This window comes from Cimex lectularius, unplaced genomic scaffold (genome assembly GCF_000648675.2).
Source record: "Cimex lectularius strain Harlan isolate CLEC.00 unplaced genomic scaffold, Clec_2.1 scaffold40, whole genome shotgun sequence".
Classification (NCBI taxonomy): domain Eukaryota; kingdom Metazoa; phylum Arthropoda; class Insecta; order Hemiptera; family Cimicidae; genus Cimex; species Cimex lectularius.
The window spans coordinates 1,759,923-1,776,072 of record NW_019392652.1 but is presented as its reverse complement, the minus strand read 5'-3'; the positions used below and the strand labels follow the sequence as shown (position 1 = coordinate 1,776,072).

Sequence of the window (16,150 nt, the reverse complement as noted above, 5' to 3'; positions counted from 1 at the left end):
CACTTGTTCAGATCTTCTTCAAGTTTAATTTTGCAGTGCCTTATTAAGAATACTGTTAGAATTCGCAGTTTTTCCTTCTTCCTTTACTGCATTTTGTTACCTCTTTCCTTTCAAAATTTACTAGAAGGGTCTTGAATTGTTTGTCATTCGGGAAAATCATTCTTGGCCTAAAGTTTACTGTTTCAAACTACAGTTTGGCTTCCCATCTTTTTACAATTTCTTTGCCGAGGGTTTCCTCCTGATGGGTTAACTCTTCTGTTGCCGTGTTGCCAGTGGGTATTCCTTTGGTAGCACAGCCACCCGTATCATCTGTCGCTCTATCGTCGCTTTTTTGGAACGACATTTTTGGTCCTGTAATGTACATGGGCGTCTATGGATGGCTTCACATTCTTCTCTCGCCTGAGTTCCTTCGGGGTTAGAGATTGCCCGTCAGACCAGCGACGAGCCCCGGGTTCACTCCTAGTTGGGTAGTAATAAAAGGATAGAGAATTTAAAAAAAAATTATACCAATAAACTAAATTTTCGTTTTTAACTAACAAATACCATATTTCTAATTTTAAGACAAACATTGAATTTCAATAATAATTATAATGTGTGGTGTGATTAGTGGCCGTTAGTTAATGATTATTCGGAGATCGTGAGATGCGGTAATGTAGGTTTGAGAAAAACGTTTTGTTTATCGTGCCAACGTTTCGATCTTTATTGAGCGCTGAAGATGATCTCAATAAAGATCGAAACGTTGGCAAGGTAAAGAAAATATTGTTCTAAAACCTACGTCACACCAGACCGCATCTCACAATCTCCGAATAATCAATAATTATAATCTCTTTTATAATCTATTTTAAAACATAAACAACTTTCATGACAACAACTTCATAAAAAAATTTTGTTAAAATGAACTAACTTTGTTCAAATGCGGTCATTATAAATATTTTTTATATTATTTTTTTAAATAAAATCATACCAAATAGATTCCTACTGATGTTTGTTGTTTTTATTTTTACAATTTTGTTTAAAAATTTCATCTTTGTTTGATCATTGCAGTTCAAATAGAATTGTCATCTGCAGCCAGTGTTTGTGCATATTAATTAATATGTTTGTGTGTAATTGATGGAGTACACTTTAGTAAGTCAACTAAGCTCACTAATATTCAGCTAATATAGGTTTCATATGTTTACAAACTATTACAAATTTGTAAAGTACAAATAGAACTTTTTAATTTACATAATAAAAAAGTTTAATTGTTGAATATTATGAAGTATACATAAAAATAATTTTGCTAGAAAGGAAGAAATAATGTCAATCCTTACTTCTTGAGATCAATATACGCAAAACTCTAAACAGTTACATCTTTAACCTTTGCTTGTTGCAGATTAAATAAAATTTGTTTTGTATTTTCTGAGCTGAAGAGGATAACATCAAATCATTTTAAATCTTTACTTTTCAATAATTCGTTTCTATTTATTCCACTTTGAAGATTGAACTTTTATGCGTTTATAGTAGCTTAGTTACCTGCGAATCTTTTAATTTTTAAATTTTTCTTTGTAGTTTTGACGTTCTTTCACTATATGTTGATATTTTATCGTTTTATAAACACTTTTGTACAATTCTGTCGTATTAAAATAATGAAGCTGATTGTTTTTGAAGTATGAAATATTTAAACGCAAAAATTTCTATATATTTTTCAAAGACGAGAATGATTGATGCTTGTGTGCTGAATTTGGGATATTTAAAATTCAAGAATGTTGCAATAATTTTTTGTGGTAAATAAAAATATAGTTTATAAAATAAATAACTAATCATTTGAATTTAACGGACTGTTGATTTTCAGGGTTCATTTAAACACGAACAAGGGAAATGATGTGTGATAACACTTGCTATCGCATCGTCACTTCCGCAGTCCGCTTTTAAACATGCTAATGCCTATTTTACACTCAGTTCCTCCCTGCAGTCCAGCAGTTTACATTGTTATGCAGGAAGGAGGGTAAGTTATTTCAAAACTGTCTCTTCTTAACCGTTCAATTTATCCAATCTAACAAAAATCAAATGCTCCTCTCAAATTGCGAGTTTTTAAAAAACAATTTCTCACGGATAGATTAATTCAGGCTGGGTTGAAAAAATTAAATTTCTCTTGCGTATCTTTGTAGTAGATTGGTGCCAGTCTTTTTATTTAATCGCATCAAAAGCCGGGATTTTTTCCTAAACAGAATATAAAAACATTTTTTTTAATATAGTAATAAAAGTTTAATGCAGGTTGATGTCGGAGGGAAAGGCTCTTTGGTCCATTAAATATTCAAAACGAGAAATCTTTTTATTCAATCTCGCTATACCTTCAAATCCATCTTCGATAATAAATCACATTATAGTTTTAACATCAAGGGCATTGATGATTTTATCGGGGATTTTAGCGATTATTTTTGTTTTTTCTGATGATTTTGGATTGAGCTGTTTAAAATCATTGTAAGTTTGTACGCTTGCCACAACCCCTAAGATTCCAGGCTATGAGTCAACATAATATTATTTATTTAGAATATAAATTAATCGTTTGGTAGTGATGCATTTGATCTTTTATCAAGTAGTCGCGAGAATTGTAACATCTCACCAGTTCTAGCATGAGTTTGCAAAAGGAAGATATTGTTGAAGCAGATGGGAAGGTAAGTTCGTCGAGAGAGGGTGAGAGTAATATTTATCGATTTGTTGTTATTTAGTTTCATAAAATCATCATGTAGCTACAGCTTACAGAAAGAATTGATGGGATCGTTGTGATCCCAAGATGAGAGATTGTTGAGTCATCAGCAAAGGTAAAGATAGAAACTGTCAGAGTTAGATTTGGATGGATCCATCCTGGCTTGCTGTTCCAATTCAACGGCATCCTTCCGTTCATCTAATCCTTACATTTTTTAACGAGGGTATGTCAACTACGAGGTTATATGAACCTCGGGGTGCCGATGTTTGAAAAGCCCGTTTGTATGTATGTCGGGTATGAATGCAGGGCCGCTGGATTCGAACCCGGGACCTTTACCTTACAGTGATGAGTGTCGTGTCAACGCCTAAACCGTTGCGGCCACCGCCGCCCCCGGATATACTTTTTCCTTATAACGAAACTATAGTCCTGCAATGAAGTGCCTTGTCTCTGTCCTTTATCAGACAACTGCCGATATCACTACGCAATTTATTACGATACTATGAAACTAAATAACAACAAATTAATAAATATTACTGTCACCCACTGTCGATGAACTTGGCTTCCAATCTTCTTGAACAATATCTTCCTTTTGATTTGATTCTTTTTGATCTTCCTTTACAAAAGATCAAATGCATCACTACGAAACCATTAATTTATATCCCAATTCCAATTTTGACTCTTTGCCTGGAATCTATGTACTCGCCTAGCGTTTAAACAAACAATGAATTCAAATAGCCCAATCCAAAATCCTCAGAAAAATAAAATCCTTTCTAAGATCCCAATAATCCCAATAAATCATCAATGGCCTTAATATCCCCTCGTACACAACACTAATCTTATCCCGATATCGCAGGTTCCACAAATCACTCCCTGTCAACATCCACTCATGGAAGATCTCTTATCTAAAATCCTCCTGGTAGACTGAAGAGATAATCCTTCAAATGAGAAGAAATTTCGTGTTTTAATTAAATAGTCAGTGAAATGTTTGAAACATTTTTTGACGTATTATGTATTATTTTACATTGAAAATTAGGGATAACGGCAATATCAAAGAAAATACAACATTCAGTTTCTCTAACAACTTTTTGATGTATATTTTATCAGGAATTTAAAACTATTATTTTCTCATAGTTAACAAACATGAATATCTACTTACAGAACTATGGTTCCAACCAGTGAATTTCCGAGTTGATTGTGGAACGAGATCAAATGTTTCCATTCTGCAGTGTCCATTTTTGAAGGGCCAGGTGAATTTCTCTTGATCCAATGACACTATAAAAAATACGTGTTTAATATTTTTTAGATTAATTTCAAATTTTTACCTTTTTGGAAAAAAATTGTACAGGGTACCTCAGGCCCAGTTCAGTTTCAAAATTTCTAATACGACCTTATACTGGCAAATCATTTTAAATGGTTTTTTTCTCTGAAAACTATGGTGCAATCGGATGTTAAATTGGTCAAAAAATGACATAATTATGGCAAAAAGTTTCGGAAAAATGCATTTCGTTTTGATTCAGAGTTAATTCCAACGTACGGTGCCCGTTAATTAATGATTATTTGGAGAGAGTGAGATGCGGTATTGTATGATGTAGATTTAGAAAAACACTTTCTTTATTGTACCTATGTTTCAACCTTTATTTAGATCATCTTCAGGCCTGGGATTTATCAACATGGTTTACATTTTAGTAATATGAATAAATATTAGGTTTCGTGGTCCCGTGGGTTCCAATCCCGCTCGTGGCACTGACTTTTTATCTCAACCAAAGCCTTCATTAATTGAAATTGTTTACACTACGCAAATACTTTTAAGATGTGAAAATGAATTTATACAATGGTGTACACAAGTAGACATTTTAGATTTAATCAAAGTATTTTTACTCATTCAAAGTTTGTGTTTTCTGTGTACTTGTGTTACGGTTGTGTGTCGTGTTGGGAGTTATCCCTTATTTAAAAAATTTTTTTTTTAAAATTGAAGCATTGTGTTTGTTACACAATGCAAGAAGTTATATCAAAAGTATTACGTGCATTTTCTTGCCAGTTTCTAACTGCAAACTTTTGCTTATTTTTAATTGTTGTTCGAAAAGACACATTTGTCCATTGTTAGGGATGAGTCCCTCTGATAAAAAAATTTCCCTTGCCCAAACATTTTCTATTTAAAACCCTACATCACTCCAGCCCGCATCTTACGATCTCTGAATAATCATAGATTAACGGTCACGAATCACCACACATTTCTATTTAAAGTTTACTGTTTGCTTACTTTCTCCTTGAAGGGAACAATCTAAATAAATCCATACGTTTTTTTGCAGGTCTTATTTAACCAAGTTAATGGTTTAAATTAATTAATTATTTTTATCTAACATGTGTGAGATGTAAAATTAGTGCCCCGAGAGGGACGACCTCCAGCCTTGATGGGATCGAGTCCCGTTCGTGACATCTCACCCACACTTTAAATAAAAATTATAAATTATTTTAAATCTAAATAAAGTCGACTCGAGTAGTTGTCAGTCCTGTAAAAAAAACCTCTGATTACTGAATGGTAAAATGCCAGAAAGGTAAAGTCATTTTTACCTTTTTAATTAAAAACTCCTTTCAACTGGTGTGGTTTTATTAAGATCGTCTGATCGTTCCTGATTTCTTCGATCATTCCTAGTCAACATTGTTTCATAAACTCGGTTAATTAACTGCATATAGCTAAAAGACCATTTTTAGATTTTCTTTTAAAAGTAAAATACAAAATCCATTAACAATGTTTTGTACAGTTTTACATTAAACAGTCATGGAAAAATTGGCATTTCAGTTTAAAACTATAAAAAAAACTTTAAAAGAATTTTTAAAATATTTCTTATCTATACATGATTTAATTACAACAGAATTTAATTTATAATTAAAATAAATTGTTTTAATATTTCTTATCTATACAAGATTTAATTAGAACAGAATTTTATTTAAAATTATAACACATTTTTAAATCTTCTCCAACAATAAATGGAACGTTACGAAAACTTCTGTACTGACCTGTTATGTCATTGTATATAGGATAAACAAAATTACGTTAATTAAGTTAATCACAATATTTTTTCAATGGCAGACTTGTGTTTGTCTCGATATGTCGACAAACTTGTAAAAGATCAGGAAATTTGAAAATCGCACTTCAGTTTGTGATTTGCTAACAAAGTGGAAAGATCACTCTCTACTTCCAAGATGATAAATGTCGAAAGATATGAATCGGATTCTACAAGGCAGTAAAGTACGACATGATTCATAAAGACCAATGATATATCCATTATTTATTTTTAAGGGCAAACGGTTATAAATAAGACTAAAAAAAATCTGACAACAACGTGGGTAAATAAAATATAATAAAAGTCTACTATAAAAATTAAGAAAAATTAAATTTTATCTTAAAAAACTGTAGAATGATCGACCGGAAAAAATATAAAGAAATTTGAAGGTACATCAAACGGAAAAGACATTTAGTAGCATAGTTTATTGTTAGATTTCTCTTTTGCTCACAATCACAAAAACTGACGAAAGTACTAGTATGTCATGTATGTATGTTTGTTTTGTTTTTTATATCAACTCTTAGGGTGCCGGTGTTTTTGAAACAAAACAAACCATAAAGCCCATTTGTAAGTCAGGTTTAGGCATTCACCACTGGAAGGTAAAGATCCCGGGTTCGAATCCAGCGGCCCTGCATTACCTTCTAAACCATTGCGGCCACCGACGCCCCCTAAAGCATCTTTAAAGTAAATGACAGACTAAAGAAAGTACTACTGACAAAAGAGAAATTTGAATACGGACTATAAAACCAATAAATTTAATGTGTACAGTAAAGCCTACATCACAAAACGATCAATATAATAATAAACACGTTAGAATAACACGACACCAAAAACATACACTAAATGGACAAAATTCATGTGCATAAAGAAATGAACGAAAACAGCACTTAAGACAACGAACACTATCATAAAACTACTAAGCCAGAAAGTGTACCAAAAACCAACTCACTTGACAAAAATGGCATGTACCCCTAAAAATGCAAATGCAAAGTCAAATACATTGAATAATCAGGATAATAAAAGAAAGTTACAAAGAACACATATGATTGTGTATGAACAAAAACAGAACATCACAGAAAAATACATTCAACAATACAAACAATATAAACAACAGAAAATACGAAAAAATAATATATTTACAAACCTCGCCTATACCAATTTAAAAACAACTAACGATCACAAAAACAATAAAACAGCCTTAAGCATCCAAGGGACAGAATATAAAACTACTGCAGAAAAAGTGCAAAAATTAACCGCACAAATCATTTAGATAATTTGAAACACTAAACCAATTTTTTTTAAAATGGACAAAAACCGACCAGAACAATAAACAAATTTAGACTTAATTCAACAACGGCACCGTACACCAAAACAACGCATACACCCCATCCGTCACGACTTAAAATAAGTTCTAGTCTTCGCAACAATCACACAGACCCAACATTTCCGATTGGGAATTGCCGAAACGCGTCTTACAGATTAACACAGCGAGGACTAATAATGGCGTAATTACAACAGAATTTATGATGAAAGTTATTTGTCTGTTGTAGCAAGAAAACCTCTAAACTATTTGAAAAACCTTTGGACGTTTGAATACCAAACCTACATTTTCTCCCCGTTTCATCAGTATTCGATTCAAGTAATCGGCACATTGAACTGAAAGTCTCCAGCATAAATTATTCAAGAGAAAACATTGTAGGAAATACGAAATATAAATGCAAGTCCAAAAAAGTTTTACATTTTAAAAAGGTCGCCAATGCGTTGAAAAAACCCCTTGCTTAGAATAATTTTATGTAAATAAACTGAAACTCCGACAATTTCAAAATAATATTTCATTTTTCTGAAATCTTTAATCGCTATGAAAAGAATATGCTTTAATATTATTTTTCAAAGCTTGAATGTGCTCAAGTAGTGCATGTTTTCAAGTTTGATATTACATTGATATTCATTTTACGAGTCCTGATCCATTCATGTATGTATATTCTTGATAAGTACATTATACATAACATTTACTACAAAGGAAAATTAGCTTACGAGAATAAAGTTTAAAATCGAGGTCATGTGAGTCGATAATCACAAAGGACTTTTAACGTACGTACGGTCTTCGTAAATTTCCTTTCTCTACTAAACACGCAATTACCAATTTAGTAATTTTAACAAACTTCAAATTTTTCAATTATTTCCCTGGTATAGGAGAATAGTTGACTTGCAAGCGACTAAATCAATTCATTTATTTCACTTCTTTTTTTTTTGGATCACCACCTCAAAATTGTACGTAACAGTAAAGTCTTTCGTTTTGAAAATGAACATTTTCCCATCGATTTATTAAAAATATAAAGCCTGCTAATTGTTCTATATATTTGCTTATTTACAACCAATAAATAAAGTGGGCCGACAAACAGTTGAGGTCATCGCTGACCCTCTGCGTGTTTTTCTTCTTTTTCTCTTCTTTCGCGCGTAGTTTGTTTTAAATTGCAGCCATTTGAGCATCTCGATCTGATTACTGACTCTCTGATTTCAAATATTTACTACGTTGATATCCTTGATTGCTAGCCTCTCGTTTGTTCCTCAGGTTGTCAAATACAGAATCGAAACAGAACATACATCACCACAAACATAGATGTCTGGTCACATTCACTCCCCCAGAGTACTCGATATTCCTCGCGGCGGGGTTGAACCCGTTCCATTCTCGTTAATAACTTACTTTTACTCCCCAGACGTCATACACTCATCCCAGAGTACTCGATATTCCACGGGGCAGGGTTATAAGCAACCCCTTCCTTTCACGCTAATAAATTACATTCATTTCAATAAATTAACATAAAGTCAACACAGATACAACACAAACACACTTAGAAAAAACTATATTCATTTAAAAATCCCTATAGCCCTGAGGTACCGGAATAGCGATCTGTGCCCACTGCCGTGCCCCAAGACTACTCACAGGTCCGCTGATATGCCAAAATATTGTCTTTATACATCAAGCCTTTATACAACAAATGAAAATTTATTTACAACCAAAAATTTACAACCAATAAAAAATATAATTGAAAATAAATAATATTCTATTTAAAATTGCAACTTTAATGAAATATTACACATTATAATATAAATTTTTGGACTCTGTTTGGTCCGAGTTGTAATGGTAGATAGAGGATAATGGGAGATAGGTAAATTGATAGATAAATCGATAGATAGCTAGAAAGATGCTTACTAACGATCAGTTTATTTGTTTCCCACAGACCAGCATATGGTTTATGCTTGATGTAAAAAACGGGCCTTCCTTGCATACTACTCGTACTCTTATCTTCTACTACAACATTATATATAAGTATTGATTAAAAAAGAAAGGAAACTCAAATATTTTCAATCATTTATAGATGTTAAACTGTTTGACTATTCAGTCTTAGAAGAATGGAGATGCTAGACATACATTCCTATTTGGATTCAAATCAATAGTTTCCCTATTGGCCCAATTAGTTGTCGACGAGCAATTCCTGTTTTGAAAATACCATTTTGTATTTGGGGCTCTCGTCTCCACTATCTTCAGGAATGTCCATATCTATCTGCAAGATCTGAGTGCGCAGCGTTGCGTCCCGAAACATAATGTTCTTCAACAAGCTATTTCTGATTACCTGAAAAAAATTATTACTACAAGATTCAATAATTATTGTTTGCAAATAGAGTAGAAAAATTTAAATGAAAATGTGCACGCGTGTGTGGGTGTGTGTATTGGTTGGTTTTTCTTTAATAGCGTAGCTTATAAATGAACCTTTGAACCAAAAATCACTTTTTCTATAAATTAACACAAAATCGTATTAAATATGTATTTAACATTGTGAGATTTGGGACAACGATTTTTATTGATTAAAAGTAAAAAAAAATCGTATTTCTTTTCTTATTTTATTGAATTTAAACCAACTTGTGCTAAAACTCTCGCAAATAGGGATAAAAATAGGACAAAGTATGTCCAAAACGTATGTGCAACTTATGTTAACATCTGACGATTGTTTTAGCTTCAAAGTCCTTGCAAGTAAGCAAACAAAGTTTTGGCGCGTTGACGTTTCACTTATTCGTTGGATAAACTAAGTCTGGCCCGGGGCCCATTTCGTCGACCTAAATGTTCATCCATTAATCGTTGTGGCTTCAAATTAAAAAAAAATCAATAGATTCAGGCTGAGAATGAAAAAAAATTCTTTAGAAAAAATCTGTATATATCTATGCAATATCTTTTACGAACATTTTCCTTTATTAAAATTGTATATACGATATGTTTGAAAAGATAATGTGAGAATATATTTATCATGCTTGAAATGAAAGAATATAGCACAAAAATTATTTGTTTTAGTTGTTAAAAATTAATTACGAAAGAAATATGTTTGGAGTACAAGTACCATAATAAAATTTAAATAAGTTTAGATTACTAAAAAATGAGGCATAACTAATTTTTTTAAAGTAGAAAAGGTCTTTTTCGTTATTTTGCTGACATTGGTCAATATGAAAAAAGGGTGCAGCAGTTCGCATGTGAGGCGAAGTATGATTAATATTTTGATTAAAAAATGGCTGAATGGTGCCGGTGACGTTTTATTTATTTTTCATTACGTTTATTTTTAATGGCAAGGCAAGGCCTACTCATCTAGACTGTACAAAACTTGTCATATTTTTAAAACGTACACGTGTTTGGAAAATTGGTTTCATTCGCTAAACGATAGACTTCATAAACAATTAATGATTTTTTTGTCACTTTGTACATGTGTGGAACACTTTACTCTGCATGCTCCATTAACAATATTACATGCAGACATTATTGACGGGTTATTATATAGCTGAACTTTTTTATAAAAGTTTTATCATTAATTGCTTTTTAATTAAGGGAATTTAACAACTAACAAAATAAAAGGTTTTAATTCCATTTTTTTATTGGACACAATTATTTTTGAAACAATACCATGTATAACGTCCTCTGTGAGTTAAAATCTCAGTGCACCTGTTAGGCGTATTGTTAATGAGCTTGTCATTTCATAAGGAATTTCACTTCATAGATGTTGCAACGTTGCACTCAGTTGTTGCAGGTCAATTGGCTGCGGATGGTGACCGAAAAACCTTCTCTGCAACGCATCCCACATATGCTCAATGGGATGAGTTCTGGTGACAATGAGGGAAGGGGCTGATAGGAAATTCCCAGGCCTTCTAATTGATGAACAACTCTGCCTCTATGATGTCTGCCATTGTCTTCCAGAAATCGATATTCCCTGCCAATGAAATTCCCGGTTTGTGGGATGCATTCCTCGATCATTTGTTGGTTATAGCGGACTGCGGTGAGGTCTTCCAGTGTAAATCCCAGCCTAGACCATTATACCGCCTCATTACGCACTGAACTGAAGAGAGCACGAACTCGAGCATTGTACCATCCCCTGTTCTCGGTAGACACTTCGACGCCTGCTACTACTACGCAGATAGAAACGCAACTCATCAGTAAACATAACAGCATTCCAATTGTTCTCTTCTATTGCGCTCGCTGATCCATATTCTCCTGAGTCGCTGATGGCGGGCTGTTTCTGCTTCCGGGCTGAGACTGCATGTCGTCTCAAAAGGGCATACGATGTGAGCCCAACGTTCTACAAACGATTACGTATCTTTTGTGTTGATAAAGGCCTTGCCATTGCATCATGCGTACAATTTGCATTTAGGATCCGGCGGGCACTAAAAAGGTTTCCGTCTTGCAGCACTAACATTATTTCTGTCCTCTCTTAGCGTCTTAATGCGCTAAGACCCCACTACAAGGCCTAATATTGGCACGTTCTGCCTTACGGAATCGGGCTGAAGCCCGGAGATCACGCTCTGAAAAATGCCAACAAGCTCTGCGATATCCACTAGCAGGGACCATGATGATTCATTCTCACAATAATATTGTTAACTTCCGGTTCAAGATGATGTCTTTCCATGGTTAAAGAGAATACAACTGGATTAAATCAAGAAAAGACGGGAAAATGTATTTGTTTACAAAATGCGTAATCATCACGTTTATTATTCTAAAGTAAATCCGTTATTAAAATTGAAGACTAACATTTGTTTATTTTTGGTTTGTATTTTCTATTTTGTTTTATCGAACTGACAACTATATTATTGGTTAATTTAATTAAAATTAATAGAATAAGAATAAGTTACAACGGCATTCGCGACAATAAATTCAGAAAATTTTAACACACTCTAGGATCAGTTTATCAGTTTTATGTACAATAAAAACAACCCTGTTTCCTCTAGAAATTGGAACAGAGACCCAGATACACATTGCCAGATGGTCGATTCTCATTCTCTACATGCCGGCCACAGACGCAGGCTTTGACCCAAAAGTAAGTGTCCGTATGTCAGTCTCGCATGGCCTATACTTAATCGCTTAAGAATGCCCCTTCTTCTACGATTCAGATCATCCGCATTTTTACCGTCAGAGTGCCATATAATAATAAAATAAATAAATGATTATTTTTTTATAAACCAGGTCTGTTTGTATTCATTATTTACAACACTATTTACGTTTGATTAATTGAATTTTATTTATAAACGAAGAGGCAACTGAACCTGTGATTAGAACACATCTTTTTTTTAGATCAAAGGTNTATATATCTCACTATCCGAGTGCGCGCGCGCTTGTGTGTGTGTTCCTGTCATCAATTTCACGGCATACAGTTCATTAGTACTGCAAGAATTAACAGTCTTGGTGGCTTAGCATAATGGGTCAGCCGTGAAATTGAGAGACATTTTAATTCTGCCTTCGTAGCAATAAACCACTTTATTGTCTATGCTACACTACACAATAGTAACTACAACAATATCAACTGCTTTATTGTTATTATTATTAAGCTAGTATTTTACATTTTAAAACGAAACATTGTCTTATTAATTTTTCAAAAGAACTAATCATGACAAAAATTAAATTTATACATTTCAAAATTATTTTAATTATATATTAACTAATAACGTTTATTCTGTATTGTTACACATACAAGTTTCGACCATATTTACTATATTGTGTAGTAGTTAAAAGGATGGCAAAAACCTGGAATGTTTTTTATCCCTCTAAGATTACATGTTTGTCCCCGTAAAACAACCGTTTCGTTTAAACAAATTTTTTGATGCTCTGGATTGGAATTTTTATAATATAAAGGGTTTTTTAATAGATCATTTTTCGAATTTGCCAAGGGAGTTTTTCTATGTGGTATGCAGAATAATTGCTGATCCCATTGATCCTGAAGCTCAGATTCCTAATTGTAGCAACTCAATTTGTTATTTATTTTTATTTTTTTAATTCAAAACTGTCAAAAATCTGAGTTCACGTTGATTATATTTATATTACAGCAATGTAGAAACCAAATAAAATCTGTATTGATTTGAATGTATCCTATTTTAAATGGAAAATGAATTGGAGATCGACCTCGTGCAGATGAGCGTGGGACATCTCAAAACAATAGTGTCACTGTTATCAATATAAATGTTTCATGATCACTATCATTTCTATGTTACTCTTGAAGAAACATAATAAAGAAAAGCTAAAATCTCAAATAGGGTATACACCCTTCGATCGTCTTAAGCGTCAAATTCCAAGTGTTTAACTCGCAAGAAGAAATTACGGACGTGGGAACACCAGAATAACCTAGCCAGTAAAGGCAGACTAAAACGATCAAAAACGACCAAATTACACATTAATATTGCTCTACGCGCGCACTTCCTCCTGACTGGAATATATTTTGAATGTTTGACAGCGGTTACCAAGAAATCTGAACAATATTAAGAAAATGGCACCAGAGTCCATTTAAGCAAATGATGCTCGAGAAACGCGCCGACCTGTAAACGTAATATTTACCAGACATTAAAGTCACACCGTTTTTAAATATTGTATTGTAAAAATAAATTAAATATCTTTGCTTTTAATTCCAATTTCATGGGAGAGTATGAAAGTTCAAACACCGCCATTATGTCGGCAAGTTTCACGCTGTTCACTAATTACACACCTAATTTGAAGCGACTGCGGATGGTGATGTGCGTCTAAAATCTTAATAAGAGTTAGATACATCAACTTCACCCTAGTCAAAATAAATTGATCAACAGTGAAGCATGTTTACTATTTAGACTAAGAAAATAGTTAAAATGACGTTTTTCAAAATCGTTTTGTGCGCCATGAAATTATATGACGAACTGTAGATGTACTTCTTCAAAAGAAGATGGTGTAGAGTGTTAAAAATTTGTAAACTACTTACAGGTTTTACACCCGGATCCTTTCTAATCGTTGCAATGATTTCCTTCAAAGTTTTGACAATGGCTCGGATTGGTTCAACCGATCGCTTTCCTTCCAGAAGTAGTATTTTCAGAACGGCAATTTCCGGTTCTATGGCTGAAAGGGTTTTTCTATCCCAGGTCAGCAAAGTTTGAAGACGCTCTGTCACGCTCAGTATGTCCACGTTGTCGTCATACAACAGCTTCGTACATGGCAGACACTTCTGAATCTTTACTATATTCTTCCGGATCGAGAGGATATCCTGGTATCGATTCGAATCCGTGTTTACATTTTTTTCGCAAGTGAACAATTTCCCTGACACTTTAGCTCCGTTAGTTTCGAGTTCAACCTTTTCCTCTCTTTGAACCACTTCGTCGTGTTTTTTAATTAACTGAGCTTTGTATTTTAGCACCAAGTTAAGTCTTTCTCGTAATAAGACGCTCGCCTTTCTCAAGTTATTATCTTTATGAGTGTACTCATAATATTTCAACGCCTGGCGTAATTTAATCAGCTTTTTGACAAAATACGAAAGAAATATGTTCTTTTCTAAAAACAGCGATTCTATCTTTTCCAAACCGATTATTATCTGAGTCCTCAGGAGTGACGGCAATGTTTTGAATGATTTTAAGTTACGTCTTACGTCTAAGAGAACCTTGTATGCATCTGAAAATGGGATCAGTGTCTCGGAATTTTTAGTTTCCATTTGTTTTTGATTTTTTAGAATTTTGAACGCTCCAATGAGGGGACCCACAACACCAAAATAAGAGTAAAAAATACGTGCCACATGTACTTTAAATCAGTTGTTAGCCGCATTTTTTAAACTTTTTAGATTTATGTGTGTTAATGGGCAAACCCCAGGGGTGGCCGCAACGGTTTAGGTGTTGATACGGCACTCATCCTTTAAGGTAAAAATCCCGGGTTCGAATCCAGCGGCCCTGCATTCGAACCCGACACACTAATAGGCTTTTTTTCAAAAACACCGGCACCCCAAGGGTTGATATAACCTCTGCCAAGCCCATTTGACATACTAATTTTCAATCTTTGTAACAGTTACATGCTGTTTCTTGCAAATAGTTATAACTAAATACATAAAGCGTTTTTGTTAATAACACACATATATTTGATATGAAGTAGTAGTAAAAGAGATATAAAAGTAAGTTTAAAATAATCAAGTATTGATATTGCAAAGCAGAAAAAAATGTTAAGCATTGATGTTTATTATGAATGATTCTGTCATTTTTTATCCATAACCTTTTGACATTTTGCAGTCATTTTAATTAAACCATCTGACCCAAAAGCGTTTTTTAAATATTAGAATAACAATAACTGCAATGCAGTAGTTTTATCCTTCAAATGACACAAAAGATTATATTATAATTAAACAGCGAACATTTTTTTGGACGTAATAGACCTAGTAACGAGATAGGTCTTTATTATTTTATAATAAAAAACAGGATAAGGTCAATTTGAAATAAAAATACTCAATTTATCTTCATCATCAGTTCTTTGAAACTATTGTTCATATTTCTTAAGGTTAATAAATATGAATAACTACTCACCGTTTTTGAAACTTATTTGTTAAAACATAGGGAAATTCCGCATTGATAATGGAAATTGGAAAAATTTCATTGGCCTGTTTTACTGATAACGTCATTTCATTTTTATAACTTTTACATATTTAGTTTAGAACCTTATAAACTACTCGTAATGACACAAACCTTGCTTCCTCGAATAAATTAGAACCGGAGATACGATATACAATTTTGAATAAAAGGATCTTCAGTGAGGTCACAACAGAAACGACAATTCTTTAAGTTTTTGCCGAGCTTTCGACGATTATATCGTCATCATCAGGGCTATTTATTTAAGGAAAATGTCGCAGTTAGAACATGTTATAGCATTTTAAAAAACAAAATTACAAATTTTTTAAATTATGTTTTCCCCAGCTCGGCAAAAACTTAAATAATTGTCGTTTCTATTGTGGCTTCACTAAAGATTCTTTTGTTCAAGTTGTTCAACAAGCAGGTCGATATATCATCTCATATTTAATATACAATTTTGAGAAGATTATGTTGACTTTATACTTATATTGACATAAAATCTGAATGTTATTGATATAGAAGAAAA

The 16,150-nt window shown here is 33.1% G+C and overlaps 2 protein-coding genes across 3 annotated transcripts in view; one reads left to right on the top strand and one right to left on the bottom strand.

Moving 5' to 3' along the window:
• The first annotated feature begins 1,956 nt into the window (after window positions 1-1,956).
• LOC106670115 overlaps window positions 1,957-16,150 on the top strand; it is a 76,262-nt gene continuing 62,068 nt past the window's right edge. For both annotated transcript variants that reach the window (XM_024230688.1, XM_024230687.1), the window contains exon 1: window positions 1,957-1,984. In XM_024230688.1, the coding sequence (XP_024086456.1) occupies window positions 1,971-1,984 (14 nt within the window). In that variant the 5' untranslated portion in view covers window positions 1,957-1,970. The remainder of the gene's footprint in view (window positions 1,985-16,150) is intronic.
• LOC106670116 lies at window positions 9,113-14,815 on the bottom strand. Its single transcript, XM_014400173.2, has 2 exons — window positions 14,007-14,815; window positions 9,113-9,386 (listed from the first exon to the last, which is right to left on the bottom strand). Exons 1-2 carry the CDS (start codon window positions 14,724-14,726, stop codon window positions 9,228-9,230), a joined length of 879 nt encoding a protein of 292 aa, XP_014255659.1. The 5' UTR covers window positions 14,727-14,815; the 3' UTR covers window positions 9,113-9,227.